This window comes from Chiloscyllium punctatum, chromosome 20 (assembly GCF_047496795.1).
Source record: "Chiloscyllium punctatum isolate Juve2018m chromosome 20, sChiPun1.3, whole genome shotgun sequence".
NCBI classification, from domain to species: Eukaryota; Metazoa; Chordata; class Chondrichthyes; order Orectolobiformes; family Hemiscylliidae; genus Chiloscyllium; species Chiloscyllium punctatum.
Window position 1 is genome coordinate 91271830 of NC_092758.1, and position 19868 is coordinate 91291697.

The 19868-nt window shown below is 42.3% G+C and overlaps 1 protein-coding gene across 4 annotated transcripts in view; it reads left to right on the forward strand.

The window, feature by feature from the left end:
* The window catches only part of LOC140492273 (zinc finger protein 346-like), a 52560-nt gene extending 45803 nt beyond the window's left edge, over nucleotides 1–6757 (forward strand). For all 4 annotated transcript variants that reach the window (XM_072591218.1, XM_072591219.1, XM_072591217.1 and 1 more), the window contains one exon: nucleotides 5168–6757. In XM_072591218.1, the coding sequence (XP_072447319.1) occupies nucleotides 5168–5240 (73 nt within the window). In that variant the 3' untranslated portion in view covers nucleotides 5241–6757. The remainder of the gene's footprint in view (nucleotides 1–5167) is intronic.
* The last annotated feature ends 13111 nt before the right edge of the window (nucleotides 6758–19868 follow it).

The following is a 19868-nucleotide window of genomic DNA, read 5'->3' on the forward strand; positions in this document are numbered from 1 at the left end:
AGATTCTGATGAAGGAATTTGAGGAACCAGAATGCAGAAACTGAGCAATGCACAAATTGGTATGAAGTAAACAGATCAGAGTTGAACATGTGATTCAAAGAACAGTGGATCAGAAAGGGGTTTCTATTCATGATACTGACACCGGCACTAGGAAAAGGGCAGATTGTTTGCTTAGAGCAAGCTCACTTAAACTAAACTGGGACTAATATCCTGGTGAGTTATATAACTATGATTTTAAGTGAAGCTTCAAACTAAAAAACTGGGGAGACATTTAAATTGGGAAACATTTAAAATTCGAGAAAGAAAAATCAAGTCCACAGCGCAGTGTTGTGACTTGAGAAAAGAGGAACATTTGATAGGGTCGACCAAAAAGTTAAAAGGTGGCACCAGACCTACTGATTGTTTCCAGCATTTTCTTTAATGTGGGCACTGAAATTCTGGTGTCCAGTAATGGGCTTTTGATATGCATACAAACTAATATTCTTAAAAGCTTGTTAAAATCCTAATGATCTTAAGCATTGGAATGTAGGAATTAGGGGCAGAAATAGGCAATTAAACCCTTTGAGCCTGCTCTGCTATTTAACATGATCTTATGCTGGTCTCAGCTCCACTTTCCTGCCTGCTCTCCGTAACCCTTTATGCTGGTCTCAGCTCCACTTTCCTGCCTGCTCTCCGTAACCCTTTATCCCACTAATCATCTGATATGTATTTATTTCTTCCTTGAAACTGTTGATTGATTCTGCCTCCACTGCACTCTAGGACAGTGAGCTCTAGAGACCCTGAACCTTTTGAAAGCAATTTCTCCTCCCCTCCCCTCCATTTTGAACCTATCCTTCCTCAAGTAAGGAGACCAAACTGGACACAATACTTCCAAGTAAAAACCAAAAGAACTGCAGATGGTGTAAATCGGAAACAAAAACAAGTTGCTGGAAAAGCTCAGTAGGTCTGGCACCATTTGTGAAGAGGAGTCAGAGTTAATGTTTTGGGTCGAGTGACCTTTTCTATTTTCTGATTTCACTTCATGGATGCTGACAGACCTGCTGAGCTTTTCCAGCAATTTCTCTTTCTAACAATACCTTGAGTTGTCGTAACAGCACTTATTTACTTTTATAATCCAGTCGTCTTGCAATAAATTCCAAGATTCCATTTGTCTGTCTTATATGTTGCACCTGCATACCAACTTCCTGAGATTCATGCACAAGGAGACACAGATCCTTCTACACTGATGCACTTTGAATTTATTTCTCATTTTATCTTCCTGGTCAAAATGGACAATCTTGCACTTATCCACTTTAAACTCCACCTGCTAGATTCTGGCCTATTCTAGCCTCTCATTAGGCATCTATAAATTCTTTATCTCTTCATTACAGCCAGCTTTCCCACTTATTTTAGTATCATCTCTGAATTTTGCTATCTTACACGCTGTCCCTGCTTGCTGATCATTATGTAGCTTGTAAATAGCTGAGGGCCAAGAACTGAACTTGTGACATCCCACTAGTTATAGTTCATCATCCAGAGAAGGATTCACTTATTCCAGCCCTCTGCTTTCAGTCAGTCAGCCAATCGCTTATCCAAGCCAGTACTCTATCCCTAATCCCAGGGATCTAACCTTGTGGATCATTCTTTTAATGCGGCATCTTGTCAAAATGCTTTCTGGGAGTCTAGAAATACCACATCCACTGGATCCCCATTACCTACCTTGCTGCTTACATCGTCAAAGAACTCCAAGTTTGTCAAGCACAACTTGCCCTTCATGAAACTACTTTCTGGATTAGTGGTGCTGGAAGAGCACAGCAGTTCAGGCAGCATCCGAGGAGCAGTAAAATCGACGTTTCGGGCAAAGGTCCTTCATCAGGAATACAGGCAGAGACTCTGGAGGGTGGAGAGATAAGTGAGAGGAGGGTGGGAGTGGGGAGAAAGTAGCATAGAGTACGATAGGTGAATGTGGGAGGGGATGAAGGTGATAGGTTGGGGGGGAGGGTGGAGTAGATAGGTGGAAAAGATGATGGGCAGGTAGGACGAGTCATGGGGACAGTGCTGAGCTGGAAGTTTGGGACTAGGGTGAGGTGGGGGAGACTGCTGACACTTGAATTTTCTCAAGTCAGTGTAAATAGGAATGGTCAGTTTACTTGCACATATGTAGTGTATTTGGACGCTACTTTATCAAACTTATAAAGTGATTAAATTATGAATTTAGACATTGTTCAGATAGTTGTTAGTTTCATACAATGTATTGCTGAAAAAAGACATTTTGTTGAAACCTTTGATCTTGCACTCATCAGGATAATTCATGAGAAGCAGTAATGTAAAGCAAAAAAAAAATTATCCTGTCTGAGAGGAAAGTACTAATCAGTTGGTAAATTGGTTTAAAAAGTTCTGCTCATTGGCTGAGGCATTGCCCCAAGAAATCAAAGTCAACCTGTCTGGTGTAAACTTGATCACAATTTGGGAATTAAATGTCAGTAAGTGTTAACTAATTCAAAAGTTTGGGAGAAGATTTGTAGCTCGGGTGCTCGTTGTTGTGGTTTTGTTCGCCGAGCTGGGAATTTGTCTTGCAGACGTTTCGTCCCCTGTCTAGGTGACATCCTCAGTGCTTGGGAGCCTCCTGTGAAGCGCTTCTGTGCTGTTTTCTCCGGCATTTATAGTGACCTGTCTCTGCCGCTTACGATTGTCAGTTCGAGCTGTCCGCTGTAGTGGCCGGTATATTGGGTCCAGGTCGATGTGTTTGTCGATAGAGTCTGTGGATGAGTGCCATGCCTCTAGGAATTCCCTGGCTGTTCTCTGTTTGGCTTGCCCTATAATGGTAGTGTTGTCCCAGTCGAATTCATGTTGCTTGTCGTCTGTGTGTGTGGCTACTAAGGATAGCTGGTCATGTCGTTTCGTGGCTAGTTGGTGTTCGTGTATACGGATCGTTAACTGTCTTCCTGTTTGTCCGATGTAGTGTTTTCTGCAGTCCTTGCATGGGATTTTGTACACTACATTAGTTTTGCTCATGTTGGGTATCGGGTCCTTTGTTCTGGTGAGTTGTTGTCTGAGCGTGGCTGTTGGTTTGTGTGCTGTTATGAGTCCTAGTGGTCGCAGTAGTCTGGCTGTCAGTTCCGAAATGCTCCTGATGTGTGGTAGTGTGGCTAGTCCTTTGGGTTGTGGCATGTCCTCGTTCCGTTGTTTCCCCCTTAGGCATCTGTTGATGAAATTGCGAGGGTATCCGTTTTTGGTGAATACCTTGTATAGGTGTTCCTCTTCCTCTTTTTGCAGTTCTGGTGTGCTGCAGTGTGTTGTGGCCCTTTTGAATAGTGTCCTGATGCAACTTCGTTTGTGTGTGTTGGGGTGGTTGCTTTCATAGTTTAGGACTTGGTCTGTGTGTGTGGCTTTCCTGTAAACCTTTGTGGTGAATTCTCCGTTCGGTGTTCTCTGTACCATCACGTCTAGGAATGGGAGTTGGTTGTCCTTTTCTTCCTCTCTAGTGAATCGGATTCCTGTGAGTGTGGCGTTGATGATCTGGTGTGTGTTCTCTATGTCTGTGTTTTTAATTATTACAAAGGTGTAATCCACGTATCTGACCCAGAGTTTGGGTTGAATGTAGAGTACAAAATCCCATGCAAGGACTGCACAAAACACTACATAGGACAAACAGGAAGACCGTTAACGATCCGTATACACAAACACCAACTAGCCACGAAACGACACGACCAGCTATCCTTAGTAGCCACACACACAGACGACAAGCAACATGAATTCGACTGGGACAACACTACCATTATAGGGCAAGCCATACAGAGAACAGCCAGGGAATTCCTAGAGGCATGGCACTCATCCACAGACTCGATCAACAAACACATCGACCTGGACCCAATATACCGGCCACTACAGCAGACAGTTCGAACTGACAACTGGAAGCGGCAGAGACAGGCCACTATAAATGCAGGAGAAAACAGCACAGAAGCACTTCACAGGAAGCTCCCAAGCACTGAGGATGTCACCTAGACAGGGGACGAAACGTTTGCAAGACAAATTCCCAGCTCGGTGAACAGAACCACAACAGTGTTAACTAATGCATTCTCCATGGTAGCGTCTCTACCAACCAGAGTTCCCCACTCTGACTGGCAAATACCAGCAATCGGTCAGCAGTCTCCGCTCATTCAGTATAAATATTGTTTTCCTTAGTGAGTTTTGAGATGATTTGTAGCTCAGGTTGAGGTTTTGGATGTAGGTTTGCTCGCTGAGCTGAAAGGTTCATTTCTAGACGTTTCATTACCTTAATAGGTAACATCTTCAGTGGACCTCATGCGAAGCAATGCTGAAAATTCCTGCTTTCTATTTATATGTTTGGGTTTCTTTGGGTTGATGTCATTTCCTGTTCATTTTCCTGAACCAATGACATGGAACGAGATTCTGATGAAGGAATTTGAGGAACCAGAATGCAGAAACTGAGCAATGCACAAATTGGTATGAAGTAAACAGATCAGGAAAAGGAAACGGATGTGACTTCACCACAGAAAATAACATCACCACAGGAAATGATGTCACCAACCCAAAGAAACACAAACATATAAATAGAAAGCAGGAATTTTCAGCGTTGCTTTGCGTGAGGTCCACTGAAGATATTACCTATTAAATGTAATGAAACGTCTGGAAATGAAGCTTTCACCTCAACAAGCAAACCTACATCCATTGTTTTCCTTTTGTATTGGTGTTTCTAATGAATTGTCCAGATTGCAAAATAAAAAGCTTTAACAAAGTATATATTTTTAAGCAATACTTTATTCAGTTGCCTTTCTGTTGATTATGAAAACTATATTTGTCATAAAAATAAAAAGCAAAGCATACCCTGTAAGTTGGAAAAGTAAAAATGTTACCACTGTGGCCATGATGCTGCTTCTGTTTGTATTGCTCTGAGCTTACTTTGGGGATCAACAAAAAAATTGAGCGTATAATATCAATCGTAACTTTTTAAATTGAACCATACTACTAATCTTGCACCCAGCTGTATTGTTTTGATATCCGTTTAGATTTGTCACTTGTGGGAGGAGGCAAGGAGGAAACGTTAAAGAAACTATTTGTGAGAATAATTCTAAAAGCATCTTTTCTGTGTACTGTACTTCAGTGATTCTATGAGCTTGTCATAAACTTTCATGTGAGTCTCCTTTACTGTTTTGTCTCTCCCCAGGTTGAAACCTAACGAATTTACTGCAGAAGATGATGAGGGGGGCTTTGAACTTTTTGAAGAAGATGTCATCTAACAATGTTGGCATGGTGCTCTCCTCATCAGTGAATGTTCCTCATGCAGAGGCCTGTTAGCCTATGTTCATGTTTGGATCTGCATACTGTTCAGAAAACACTTCTACTGATTCAACAACCCATAACGCAGAGCCCTAGGGCCCAATTTGTTCATTTTTTAATTTGAAGTTTATGCAAAAAGCTGAAGAGATTGGGAGTAAAAGAATTACATGTAAAGCAGCAAATGGTACTTTTCATCATTTGTTTAGCTGTAGAGATGCTTACCTGGCTGTAACCCTGTTTCTTGAGCTCAGTAAAGTTGGTTTCATTCATGACAGGAAACATTGGAACAAATGAATACTTCTAAATGCTGTACAACTAGTTTGGTAGCCTTTGAATTGCAGCCCAGGTAGGACGAAGACATTGTTTGTAAATCATTGCACTGATGTCCCATGACCTGATTGTTCTTCTTTCATCATCCCATTTAAGTAATCCAACATTAACAACTCTTTAGCTGTCTCCCTGCAACATGAATTTTAACTGGTTAATGTTAGGCTGTTCATGGAAGCACTGAATTGTGGTTGAGATGCAGGCTTTTTAATTGATGGGACTAACCCTGGTTATCATCTCTTCCACTTTTCAGAAATTGCTAATGCAAAGGCTGTGTATATGATTGTAGCATAAATGCTGCTTGAGAAATCTGTGTCCCATTTCTGACTTGTTTCTGTATTTGATTATTAAATTGCCATTCTTGTCTGTTATAACTGGTAATTAGCATATCACTCAAATAATTCTCAAACTAATCATTCATTTATATACAATTGTTTATTTTGATTTGCAACACAATGAAAAGTGGTTCAGTAGAGCACCTTAGAGATTTATGTGGCTATCTGAAAAGGCAGTATCTAACAGTTACTGTAACATTTAACAGGTCCAAATTGTCAACCAAAACCAAGGCTGCAGTTCAAACTTTGTTTTTACCATGTTTATTTTTAAATTGGGTTTGTTTTGATGTCCCTCGAAAATATCACCTCATCCTAGCAATCCTTTAATTAAGGGCTGCCTCTAAGTCACCCTGAGTGCTGCATACATTACAGAGCCGAACATTCTTTCAGATTGGCTGACTTACAGTGAGAAATCAGGAGAGACCTGGAGTGAGTACATATGCAACAAATGTTAATATTTGGGATGCCATTTTTAAAAAAGTATGTTTGGTGTGTTCTGACTCTATATTTTGTTTATGTTTGTTTTTTTTTAATTACTTGATCGATATTGGGGAACAGAAGGGAAACTCATTTCATTGTCATTGTGATTGAAAACATCTGTTCTGAACTGAACAAGAATGGACCCAGGAGCTCAGTGTACTCTTCCACAATTACATAATTTGGGTGTCTGTTGTAAACATATTGACCTTTTTTCCTTTGTTTCATCTTCATACTTAAACCTCACAAGATTTGTTGAAAAATCTGTGACCCTTGACAGTTTTTGTACTTTTATTCTCTTCGTGCACAATAAATGTAGAATTAGTTTCCCTAGCAAAGTGTTGTCTGCTTTTAATCCTAGATTTGTTCTATAAATTCAACATAAGCTGTACTCCAGAGTATTCCTGTATGTTTCACATATAAAAGTATTTCTATAAAATTCCCACTTCAAAATCATATTTGCAGGCTTCAAATGTTTGACATACCCATTAAGTTCCCAACAAATGAGTGGTAATAAACTGTAGACCCAAGAAGTGTATCTTTTCTCCATAGTGTTAACCATACCTCAGTGGTAGAGTTCTTGCTTACAGTGACATGGCCCACTCCAGTCACTTGAGTATAAAATCTAGGCTGGGCACAGCAGTGCAGCACAGAATGAGTACTGCATTGTATTTTGCATGAGACTTGAAATTTGAGGCCCCATCTGGCTTCACATTGGTTCTAAAGATCCCATTGCAACCTGCAAGCGCAATGACATCTCAATCATATCCTGTATCAGATATTTTCAAGTCAACCTGTTCAGAGCTGTTGTCAGAAATATCTGGAGCAGGTGGGACTTGAACCTGGGCCTCCTGGCTGGCTATCACTGCCAAAAGAGCCCGTTCATATCCTGTACCATTAACAGGTCATCACTGGCACATACTGCTATATTCAACCATTGGAAATATGATTAATTACTTGAACAATGAAATAGTGACGAAGGTAACTCTAAATTACAAAGTGCAATTGCTCCCTTTTACCCACCAGATAAGCTTTGAGCCTGTTCAAAGGATGCCCTATTGCAAGCAGAGATTTATGAAAATAATCAATCCAACAGTACCATCTCCAGAAGGACAACCAACTCGATCATCTGCATCTTTAAATCTCAACTGTTGACTCAGTTGGCTTCAATCTACAGATTGTATGCTCACATTTTTTTGATGGTGTCTAATTTGTCCAGCCTATTCCCATTCTGTAATCTGTATTTGTGTGAACTTCAAACATAGCTAAGTGTAATACTAAAAATTCAAAAGAACTGTGGATGCCGTAAATCAAAAACAAAAACAGAAGTTGCTGGAAAAGCTCAGCAGATCTGGCAGCATAGAATCATAGAGATGTGCAGCATGGAAACAGACCCTTCAGTCCAACCTGTCCATGCTGACCAGATATCCCAACCCAATTTAGTCCCACCTAGCAGCACCTGGCACATCCCTCCAAAACCACCTTATTCATATACCCATCCAAATGCCTTTTAAATGTTGCAACTGTACCAGCCTCCACCACATCCTCTGGCAGCTCATTCCAAACACGTACCACCCTCTGTGTGAAAACATTGCCCCTTAGGTCTCTTAAACTTTCCCCTCTCACCCTAAACCTATGCCCTCTAGTTCTGGACTCACCCACCCCAGGGAAAAGATGTTGTCTATTTATCCTATCTAAGCCCTTCATGATTTTATAAAGTCTCTATAAGGTCACCCCTCAGCCTCTGACACTCTAGGGAAAACAGCCCCAGCCTGTTCAGCCTCTCCCTGTAGCTCAAATCCTCCAACCTTGGCAACATCCTTGTAAATCTCTTCTGAACCCTTTCAAGTTTCACAATATCTTTCCAACAGGAAGGAGACCAGAATTGCACACAATATTCCAACAGCAGCCTAACCAATGTCCTGTAGAGCTGCAACATGACCTCCCAAAGTCACCAGACCTCAAATGTTAACTTTGATTTCTTTTTACAGACGGTGCCAGACTTGTTGAGCTTTTCAGGAACTTCTGTCTTTGTGTATGTAATTGCAAATTCAGTTGCATATTTCGTTTTACCTAGATTGGTTTAAGTATAGTTAAGTTAACCTCTTTCATGGTTATAACTCAAGAAAGCCTGTCCTATTGATTTCCATTGGCTTTTCTGATCACAGAATATAAACAGGTATGATTTGGAGATGCTGGTGTTGGACTGGGGTGTACAAGGTTAAAAATCACACAACACCAGGTTATAGTCCAACAGGTTTAATTGGAAGCACACTAGATTTCAGAGCGATGCTGCATCATCCGGTGATAGTGGAGGGCTCAATCCTAACAGAATTTATAGCAAAAATTTACAGTGTGATGTAACTGAAATTATACATTGTACACCGGATGATGCAGCATCGCTCCGAAATCTAGTGTGCTTCCAATTAAACCTGTTGGACTATAACCTGGTGTTGTGTGATTTTTAACTTTATAAACAGGTAAGCACTGAAATTAAATCCTTTACCAACAAAGAATACACGTAGCTGTCAAATGATAGGGAAGGGTACCGGGGAGAAGAATCATTTAACCCTTTCCTGATAGTAAACATGAACTTCCAAGTCTAACATCTATGAAGTTAAGCTTTGAGAAGATTTGTGAAGTCTAAGATCTTTTCAATGACCTACCACTTTCAAAGATCCCAGGTCACCATATATTCTCCACTCACTTTAGAATTGAGCTATTAAATCTATCTTGACCCACCCATCCCTCTGGTACAAACATTACCTCACTCTTCTCCATTAAATTCTATCTTTAAATTGCCCATTATATTAGAATTATGTCCTATTGCAGTCAATTTGTCATTCTCACTGTCTGTCACACTTCTAAATGTATTATCTAGTTTACTCTAGTTCAACGTCCATATTATTTAAGAAGGACTAGTGTTGTCTACCAGTCTGAAGCCTGAAAATTAATTGCTTATCATGATTCTGTAGAATCTATCCTTTTTAAATCCATGCTGATATTGACTATAGTCAATAAATTGTCAAACACTTTAAAATCCATATAGATAGCCATTGCATTTCCTTTATCAGCCCTTGTAATTTCATCTAAATTAGATTTGAAAAGTATAATCAGCTTTTATAAAAAGTGGCATTTGCGGCCACTGCTAGGTGGAGGACAATACAGAGGTTGGTGGGCATCTGGAACGCGTTGCCAGCAGAGGTGGTAGAGGCAGGCATGGTAGATTCATTCAAGATGCATCTGGATAAATGCATGGGTAGGTGGGGAGCAGAAGGATACAGATGCTGAGGAATTGGGCTCAGGCTTGAAGGGCCTTTTCCTGGGCTGTAAATGTTTTTTTTGTTCTTTGTGTGTATCTGCAATATTGAAATGTTTCTCTCAAAGCTGCATTTGCTGCTACACAACAGCAGGGGGTGCACTCACCAGAATAATATCTGTATATACCAATTGTTCACTCAAATGGGACAGTGTTAAGGCCATTGAGACAACCAACCCGTGCTCCATCCCCAGATTTTTTCCACTCTTTTAAAATGCAGAGGCAGTGTTGAAAGTTTAGGAATTACATAGTTCAGCAGCAAGAGCTGGGATGTACCAAAGCCAGTCAGAATATGCATCAAGAGCTACATTTTTCAAGTGGCATAATGTATTGGCAAATACTGAAATGTATCATATTGGCCATTTTTAATGAAAGCACCCTATACAATATTGGGAACAAACGCTCCATTTATCAATCAATGCTGGTTATCCCTAATTAACTCAACTCTTTCGTGTTTCCTGATAAAGTTTTGTTCTAATAATTATTTCTAAAACCTATCCACAACTGATGTTACGCTACTGACTTGTAGCTATTAGGACTTTCCAAGGCTCTTGAATAAGTGCGTCACATTTATAAATTTCCAAACCACTGAAACCTCCCGTATGTCTAGGAACCATTGGAAGGTTATGGCAAGCATTCAGTTCCTTCGAAGATAAAATCAGAGAGTTACTAGGGATTTATCTCTCCACCCCCGAGGCTCCCAGCCTCGTTCCTGATGAAGGGCTCTGACCCGGAACTTCAATTTTCCTGCTCCTCAGATGCTGCCTGACCTGCTGGAACTTAGAATAGTCAACATTGATGGGGAAAAGATACTCAGCAGACCCCAGGCCTAATGGTCTACATCCTAGAGTATTAAAGGAAGTGGTGGCGGAGATTGTAGGTTCATTGGTTACAATATTTCAAAATTCCCTGGACATGGGAAAAGTTCCAGTGGATTGGAAAAATGCTAATGTAACGCCCTTATTCAAAAAGGGAGGGTGGCAAAATGTAGGAAATGATGGACAGTTTAGTTTAACGTCTGTTAGTTGGGAAAGTGTTAGAATCAATTATCAATGTCGGGACATTTGGAAAGTCAAAATGCTATCCATCAGAGTCAGTATGGCTTTATGGAGAGCAAATCATGTTTGACTAATTTGCTAGAGATCTTTCAAGATGTAACAAGCAAAGTGAATAATGGGGATCCTGTTTATATAATATATCTGGACTTCTGGAAAGTGTTTGTAAAGGTGCCAGATAAAAGGTTAATTCATAAGGTTGGATTATATGGGTTTAGGGGTAATATATTAGCCTAGATAGGTGACTGGCTGATGGACAGAAGACAGAGAGTTGGGATAATTTTTTTTCTCTGGATGGCAAGATATAACTAGTTTAATGCCACAGGATTCAGTCCTTGGGCCCCAGCTATTTACAATCTATATGAATGACTTGGATATAGGGATAGAAGACTCTGTAAGCAAATTTGCAAACAACACAAAAATAGATAGTAAATTGCAATGAGGAAATAAAAACCTTACAAATGGATAAAGATAGATTAGGAGAATGGGCCAAATTGTGGGGGGTGAAGTTGAATGTGGATAAGTGTGAGGTCATGCATTTTGGTCAGAAAAATGGGAAGGTGTCCTATTATCTAAATGGGTAGAGACTTCAAGGTGCTACAGTACAGAGGGCTCTTAGTGTACTCATTCGTGAGTCACAGAAAACCAGCATGCAGGTACAGCAGATAATAAAGAAAGTGAATGGAATGTAGGCTTTTATAGCTAAAAGAATAAAGGGAAGTGTTGTTACAACTGTATAAGGCATTGGTGAGAGTGCGCCTGGAGTATGTATACCGTTTTGGTGCCTTTGTTTTGAGGCATTGGAGGCAGTTCAGAGGACTTTGACTAGATCGATCCCAGAGGTGAGAGGTTTGTCGTATGAAGAGAAATTTGAACAACTTAGGTCTATACGCTCTGGAATTAACAAAAATGAGGGGAGATCAAATTGAGTTATTCAAGATAATAAGTCGTCTGAATAAAATAGACTTGGAGCAAATGCTTCCTCTTGCGGGGCATTCTGGGATGAGAGGTCATAGTCTTAGGATAAGGGGCAGCAAATTTAAAACAGTTGAGGAGAAACTGCTTCTCCCAAAGGGTTGTGAATCTGTGGAATTCACCACACTGGAAGGAGGAGCTAGACAAATTTTTAGTTGGTAATGGGTTGAAGGGTTATGGGGAGAGAACGGAAAATAGGGGTGAGGAGCATATCAGCCATGATTGAATAGCGGAGCAGACTCGATGGGCCAAATGGCCTAATTCTGTATCTATATTTTTTGAACTTATGAATGTCAGCAACTTGAGATGCATATGAACCAAACAATTCATAAACTCTAATAATAGCCAATCTTTCCAGTACCTGTTATAGAGTCATAGAGATGTACAGCATGGAAACCGACCCTTCAGTCCAACCCGTCCATGCTGATCAGATATCCCAACCCAATCTAGTCCTACCTGCCAGCACCTGGCCCATCTCCCTCCAAACCCTTCCTATCCATATACCCATCCAAATGCCTCTTAAATGTTGCCTGTTGCTTTCAGTTTCCACCTCACTTATTGCCTGAACCATCTGTGCTACGAATTTTTGTCAACTTTCTCTTCCTTAGTAACCAGCAAAATAAAGTATTCATTAAGTATTACCTTTTCAGATACAACAAAAATATTCTCAGTATGAAATCTTCATTGCCTTTCTTTTGGAGCATATCCACAGAATGATTTCACCTTTGGAGAATTAAACTCAATTCATCATGTTCCCTCCCTTCTGTGCCTACTGCCTTGTTATTCTTCCCAAAATCTCTCTCCGTACAAACTCCCGACACGTTCATGACTGCCCCTTAATCTTGCTGTTTCTGAATCATGCAGATCAAGGTAGCCAATTTGACTGGCATGCCATCTACCAGCTTTAACATTCACTTCCTTCAGCATGGTACCATCAGCATGTACCATCTCCAAGATTCATTGCAGTGATTTTTCAAGGCTGTCCAAAGGCACTTTCCAAACCCACATCGTCTATCACCTAGAAGGACAAGGGCAGCAGATTCATGGAAACCACTACCTACATGTTCCCCTCCAACCAACATACCACCCTGAGTAAGGAATACAACAACCTAGAAAACAGGAGCAGAAACCCATCGTTCTGCCATTAAACGTGATGATGCCTGATCCTCTCTCTCCATACTCTGGGAGTATGATGTTTTCCTGTGCAGCAGCAGTGGGAGACAGAGTGGAGGTGACGTGGAGACCAGGAGGGTGCCGGCAAGGTAAGGACTTAGTATAGTTTTGGGCAGCGGCTAAACCAGAGATACTACAAGTGTAGTATCTCCCTGCCTCCCTGCCCCCAACCAGAAGAAAAAGATTCTGTAAGGTAAGGTTTTTATTTTTAATTTTCATTTTCTTCCACATACTTAAGTACATTGTTTGGTATTAGTTGATATAAAGCTAAGGCTTATAATGGCAGGAGACCTCAGAGAAAGTGAGGACTGCAGATGCTAGAGATCAGAGCTGAAAAATGTGTTGCTGGAAAAGCGCAGCAGGTCAGGCAGTATCCAAGGAGCAAGAGAATTGATGTTTCGGGCATAAGCCCTTCAGGAATGAGGAAGGTGCGCCAAGCGGGCTGAGATAAAAGGTAGGGAGGAGGGACTTGGGGGAGGGGCTTTGGGCATGCGATAGGTGGAAGGAGGTTAAGGCGAGGGTGATAGGAGAGGGGGTGTGGCGGAGACGTCGGGAAAAAGATTGCAGATTAAGAAGGCGGTGCTGAGTCCGAGGGTTGGGACTGAGATAAGGTGGGGGGAGGGGAAATGAGGAAACTGGAGAAATCTGTATTCATCTGGAGGAGGCCAAGGACCTGCATGTCCTTGGCGGAGTGGGAGGGGGAGTTAAAGTGTTCAGCCACAGGGTGGTTGAGTTGGTTGGTGCGGGTGTCCCAGAGGTGTTCTCTGAAACGTTCCGCAAGTAGGTGGCCTGTCTCCCCAATGTCTCCTCCATTGCCAGACCATGGCAACACGAGGAAGAGTGCCTCATCTTCCGCCTAGGAACCCTCCAACCACAAGGGATGAATGCAGATTTCTCTAGCTTCCTCATTTCCCCTTCCCCCACCTTATCTCAGTCCCAACCCTCTGACTCAGCACCGCCTTCTTGACCTGCAATCATCTTCCCGACCTCTCCGCCCCCACCCCACTCCGGCCTATCACCCTCACCTTAACCACCTCCCACCTATTGCATTCCCATCGCCCCTCCCCCAAGTCCCTCCTCCCTATCTTTTATCTTAGCTTGCATGGCACACCTTCCTCACCCCTGAAGAATGGCTTATGCCCGTAATGTCGATTCTCCTGCTCCTTGGATGCTGCCTGACCTGCTGCGCTTTTCCAGCAACACATTTTTCAGCAGGAGACCTCAGACCCCTGGCATGTGCCTCTTGCTTGATGTGGGAGCTCAAGGACGTGGCTGACATCTCTGACTCTTACACTTGCAAGAAGGGTGTCCAGCTGCAGCTGTTGTTTGACAGCATGACGGCTCTGGAGCTGCGGATGGACTCACTGTGGAGCATCTGTGATGCTGAGGAGGTTGTGGAAGCACGTTGAGTGAATTGGACACATCGCAGGTTAGAATTGCTGAGGGAGACAGTGAATGGGTGACCAAAAGACAGAAAAAGAGTAAGAAGACAGTGCAGGTGTCCCCTGTGGTCATCTCCCTCCAAAACAGGTGGTGGGCACTGCTGTTCACAGGGTAGGAAAAAGATTCGTAGGACCATAGTTATAGGAGATTTTATTGTAAGGGCAGTAGATAGGTGGTTCTGTGGGTGAAAACGGGACTCCCGGATGGTATGTTGCCTCCCAGGTGCTCGGGTCAGGAATGTCACCGATCGGCTGCAGAGCATTCTAAAAGGGAAGGGTGAACAGCCAGTTGTCGTGGTGCATATAGGCACCAACGATATAAGTAAAAAACGAGATGAGGTCCTGAAAGCAGAATTCAGGGAGCTAGGAGAGAAGTTAAAAAGGAGGACTCAAAAGTAGCGATCTCGGGATTGCTACTAGTGCCATGTGCTAGCCAGCGTAGAAATGAAAGAATAGACAGGATGAACACGTGGCTTGAGGGGTATGGCAAATGAACTTAGGGCTTGGAGTGGTGCCTAGGAATATGACGTTATTGCAAACACAGAGACTTGGTTGAAGGAAGGGCATGATTGGCAACTAAATGTTCCAGGATATAGACACTTCAGACAGGACAGGGAGGGATGTAAAAGGGGGTGGAGTTGCATTGCTGGTCAGGGAAGATATCACGGCTGTGCTAAAGGAGGACATTATGGAGGGCTTGAGCAGTGAGACATTATGGGTGGAGCTGAGAAATAAGAAGGGCGCAATTACATTGTTGGGGCTGTACTACAGGCCTCCCAACAGTGAGTGTGAGGTAGAAGAACAAATAGATAAACAGATTATGGAACGATGTCGAGACAACAGGGTAGTGGTGATGGGAGATTTTAATTTTCCCAACATTGACTGGGGTACGTTTAGCGTCCGAGGTCTGGATGGGACAGAACTTATAAGAAGCATCCAGGAGAGTTTTCTAGAACAGTATGTCAATAGTCCGACGAGAGAAGGGGCCATATTTGACCTGGTGTTGGGGAACGAGCAAAGCCGTGTGGTAGAAGTTGCGGTGGGGGATTTCTTTAGGAACAGTGATCACAATTCTGTAAGTTTTAGAATACTCGTAGACAAAGATGAGAGTGGTCGAAAGAAACAGTACTAAACTGGGCCAAGGCCAATTATATCCAAATTCAGCAGGAGCTGGGAAATGTAGATTGGACACAGGTTATTTGAAGGGAAGTCCACATTTGAGATGTGGGAGGCTTTCAAAGATAGGTTCAAGATAGTGCAGGATAGGCATGTCCCGTTGAAAGCAAAGGATAGGAAGGGCAAGATTCGTAAATCGTGAATGACAGGAGAAATTGTATGACTAGCCAAGAGGAAAAGGGAAGCGTACGTAAGATCCAGGCAGCTAAGAACAGAATGGGCCCTGGAGGAATATCAGGAGAGTAGGACAGGTCTTAAACAAGGAATCAAGCGGGCTAAAAGGAGTCATGAAATGGCTTTAGTGAGCAGAATTAAGGACAATCCCAAAGCCTTTTATTCTTATATAAGAAGCAAGCAGGTAACTAGAGAAAGGATTGGTCCACTAAAGGATAATGAAGGAAGGTTGTGTGTTGAACCTGAGAGAATGGGTGAGATTCTAAATGATTACTTTGCATCAGTGTTCACTGAGGAGAGGGACATGATGAATGTTGAGATTAGAGATAGAAGTTTAATTGCTCTGGTCACGTTGACATAGTAGGAAGATGTTTTGGATAGGCTAGAGGTTATTAAGGTGGACAAATCCCTAGGACTGGATGAGATCTATCCCAGGTTACTGAGGGAGGTGAGAGAGGAAATAGCTAGGCCCTGACATATCTTTGTGGCATTCTTAAATACAGGTGAGGTGCTGGAGGACTGGAGGGTTGCTCATGTTGTCCCCTGTACAAGAAGGGGTATTCCGGGTAGCTACAGACCAGTGAGCCTGATGTCAGTGATGGGAAAGTTGATGGAGGAGGTATTGAGGGATAGGATCTATTTATATTTGGAAAAGAATAGGCTTATCAGTGATAGGCAACATGGTTTTGTGCGGGGAGATCGTGCCTTACCAACTTAGTAGAGTTCTTTGAGGAAGTGACCAAGTTGATAGATGAAGGAAGAGCTGTAGATGTCACATACATGGACTGTGACGTTTGGTTCTGGATGCTTCAGCTACAGTGTTCCTACACCCAATCTGTCCAGCCAGATTAGAATTTTACACGCTCTTTGTGAGATCCTCTCATTCTTCTAAACTTCTAAAAATGAATGGATTGAAACAATGCTAATGTAACACCCTTATTCAAAAAGGGAAGGAGGCAATATGCGGGAAATTACAGACCAGTTAGTTTAACAGCTCTTTTTGGGAAGTGTTAGAATCAATTATCAAGAAAGCAATATCAGGACATTTGGAAAGTCAAAACTCCAATGAATACAGTTGACCCAATTTCACCAGATGTGACAAACCTGCCACCTTAAGAATCAGTTAGTGAACCTTTACTCTCTCTAACTTACATAAGGAGACCAGAACAGCACATAATATTCTGTGTGTTGTCTTACCAAGGCCTGATACAACTGCAGTAAGACTTCTTTGCTTTCATACTCAAACATCGTGCAATGAAAGCCAACATATTTTAGATTAGATTAGATTACCTGTAGTTTGGAAACAGGCCCTTAGGCCCAACTGGTCCACACCGGCCCTCCGAAGAGTAACCCACCCAGACCCATTTCCTTACACTTACTCCTGAATAATGCACCTAACACTATGGGCAATTTAGCATGGTCAATTTACCTGACCTGGATATCTTTGGACTATGGGAGGAAACCGGAGCACCCAGAGGAAACCCACACAGACACTGGGAGAATGTGCAAACTCCACACAGACAGTCACCTGAGGCTAGAATCAAACCTGGGTCCCTGGTGCCGTGAGACAGCAGTGCTAATCACTGAGTCACCATGCCACCCCTTTATTATTTACCCTCCAAACTGCTTACTGCACCCGCATGTTTATTTAATTGCCTAGTACAAAAGGGACCTTGGCATCCTTGCACATCAACATTTTACAATGTAGCAACATTGAAATAATACTTGATCATTCTGTGTTTCCTACACATTTATCCAAATTATACTGCATTTGCCATGTATTTGCCCACTCACTCAACTTGTTTAAATTGCCTTATCTCTTCAAGTCTACTTCACCACTCTCACCCCTTTTAGTTTGATGTCGTCAACAAGCTTGAAATATTACATTTGATAATATCCAAATATCCCATCCAAATTGTTTATATTTACTGTGAATAGCTGAAGCCAAAGCACTGTCCCTTCAAATATATCACTCAGGAGAAAGTGAGGACTGCAGACGTTGGAGATCAGAGTCGAGAGTGTGCTGCTGGAAAAGCACAGCAGGTCAGGCAGCATCTGAGGAGCAGGAGAGTCAACGTTTCGGGCAAAAGCCTTTCACCGAAAATGAGAATGACTGGAGAGAGGGGCTGAGAGCTAAATGGGAGTGGGATGGGGCTGGGGGAAGGTAACTGAGAAGGCGATAGGTAGATGAAGGTGGGAATGAAGGTGAGATTGGAGAGGAGGGTGGAGTGGATAGATGGGAAAGGTGATGGACGGGTCAAGAGGGCACTGCCGAGTTGGAGGCTTGGGACTGGGATAATGTGGGGGGAGGGGGAATGAAGAAACTGTTGAAACCCACATTAATCCTGTGTGGTTGCAGGGTCCCAAAGTGGAATATGAGGCGTTCTTCCTCCAGGCATTGGGTTATAAGGGCTTGGCCATGGAGGAGGCCCAGGACCTGCATGTCCTTGGTGGAGTGGGTGGGGGAGTTGAAGTCTTCAGTCGCTGGGTGTTGGGGTCATTACATTCCACTCTGAAAATGACCCATTTTTCTTTTTTTCCTGTCCACTAACAAATTCTTAGTCCATGCTAATATGTTAACACCAATCCCCATGTGCTTTAATTTTGCCAATGGTTTCTTATGTGAAACTTTATCAAAAACTTCCTGAAAATCCAAATGAGCCACATCCACTGGTCCTCACATGTATTCTACTGGTTCAGTCCACAAGAAATTGCAGTATATTTATGAAACACAATTTCCCTTTCATAAATCCAGGTTGGATTCTTGGTAACCCAAGATGGAGGACAGGAAAAATTTCTGGCTGTAACAGCTGCTCCTTTATTGAGGTATTTTAGGTGCTGGAGGTGATTTCCTTGAATTCCAGGAGCAGCAATTACTGTTTCATATGCTGTTGCATTGTTTTGGAACTTTGGAAAAAAAAGTCAAATCAACAGCAGTTTTAAAAGGGAGAAGAGCAGACAAAGGAAACATATGGTGAGGACAGTGCAGGAGAGAGAGAGAGAGAGAGGAAGAAACTGACACCACAGTGAACCTGCACAGTCACTGCCTTTGCTGTTTGAATTCATGTATCACTGGACATCGAAGTGATTCTGGGAAAATTAACAAACGGCAAAATTCACAACTGATCTTGGAAGAATTGTTTGGGCGAAGTTAACAACACAGAAGCAGATAAGTGTATTGTTTTAAGTGTGACCTACAGAAAGTCTGCAGTAGTGAGTAGAGTGGGTTCTTTCTTGATTATATGGTTTTTGAAATATGTCTCTTGATTAAACTTAAAATATAAGCCATAACTCTTAATTTAACTATTAAGTGTTTTCTAGAGGAATAAGACAGTGTTAATTTCTGGGTCTGTAGATTGTGAAGGAGCAAAAATGACCTTTAGAACAGTGATATGTACTTTGTCAGATGTGGGGGTTTAAGGGTTACTGCGGATTATGTCTGCAATAAATGCTGTTGGTTGTGAATCATATCAGATCGAATAGATCAGTTGGAGAGACAGTTAGAAGCAATGAGGAATTTGCAACAGCAACAGTATGTGATGGATGGCAGTTATAGAAAGGGGAGAAAGTCTCAGATACAGTCACATAGATGGGTTAACTCTAGGAAAGGTAAAAGTGATAGGCAGTTAGGGCAGGAGTCTTCTGTGGATATACCCATTTCAAACAGGTAGCTGTTTTGAAAAATGTATGGGGTGATGGATTCTCAGGGGAATGTAGCACAAACAGCCAAGTTTCTGGTATTGAGACTGACTCTAATACAACGAGGGGTATGTCGGCTTCCAAGAGATCAATTGTGTTAGGGGATTCTATAGTCCGTGGTACAGACACACGTTTCTGTGGCCAGCAGAGAAAAAGCAGAATGGTGTGTTGTTTCCCTGGTGCCAGGATCAAGGATGTCTCAGAGAGGGTGCAGAATGTTCTCAAGGGGGAAGAGAGGCCAGCAAGAGGTCATTGTCCACATTGGAATCAACGATATAGGAAGGGAAAAGGTTGAGACTCTGAAAGGAGATTACAGAAAGTTAGGCAGAAATTTAAAAAGGAGGTCCTCAAGGGTAGTAATATCTGGATTACTCCCAGTGCTACGAGCTAGTGAGGGCAGGAATAGGAGGATAGAGCAGATGAATGCATGGCTGAG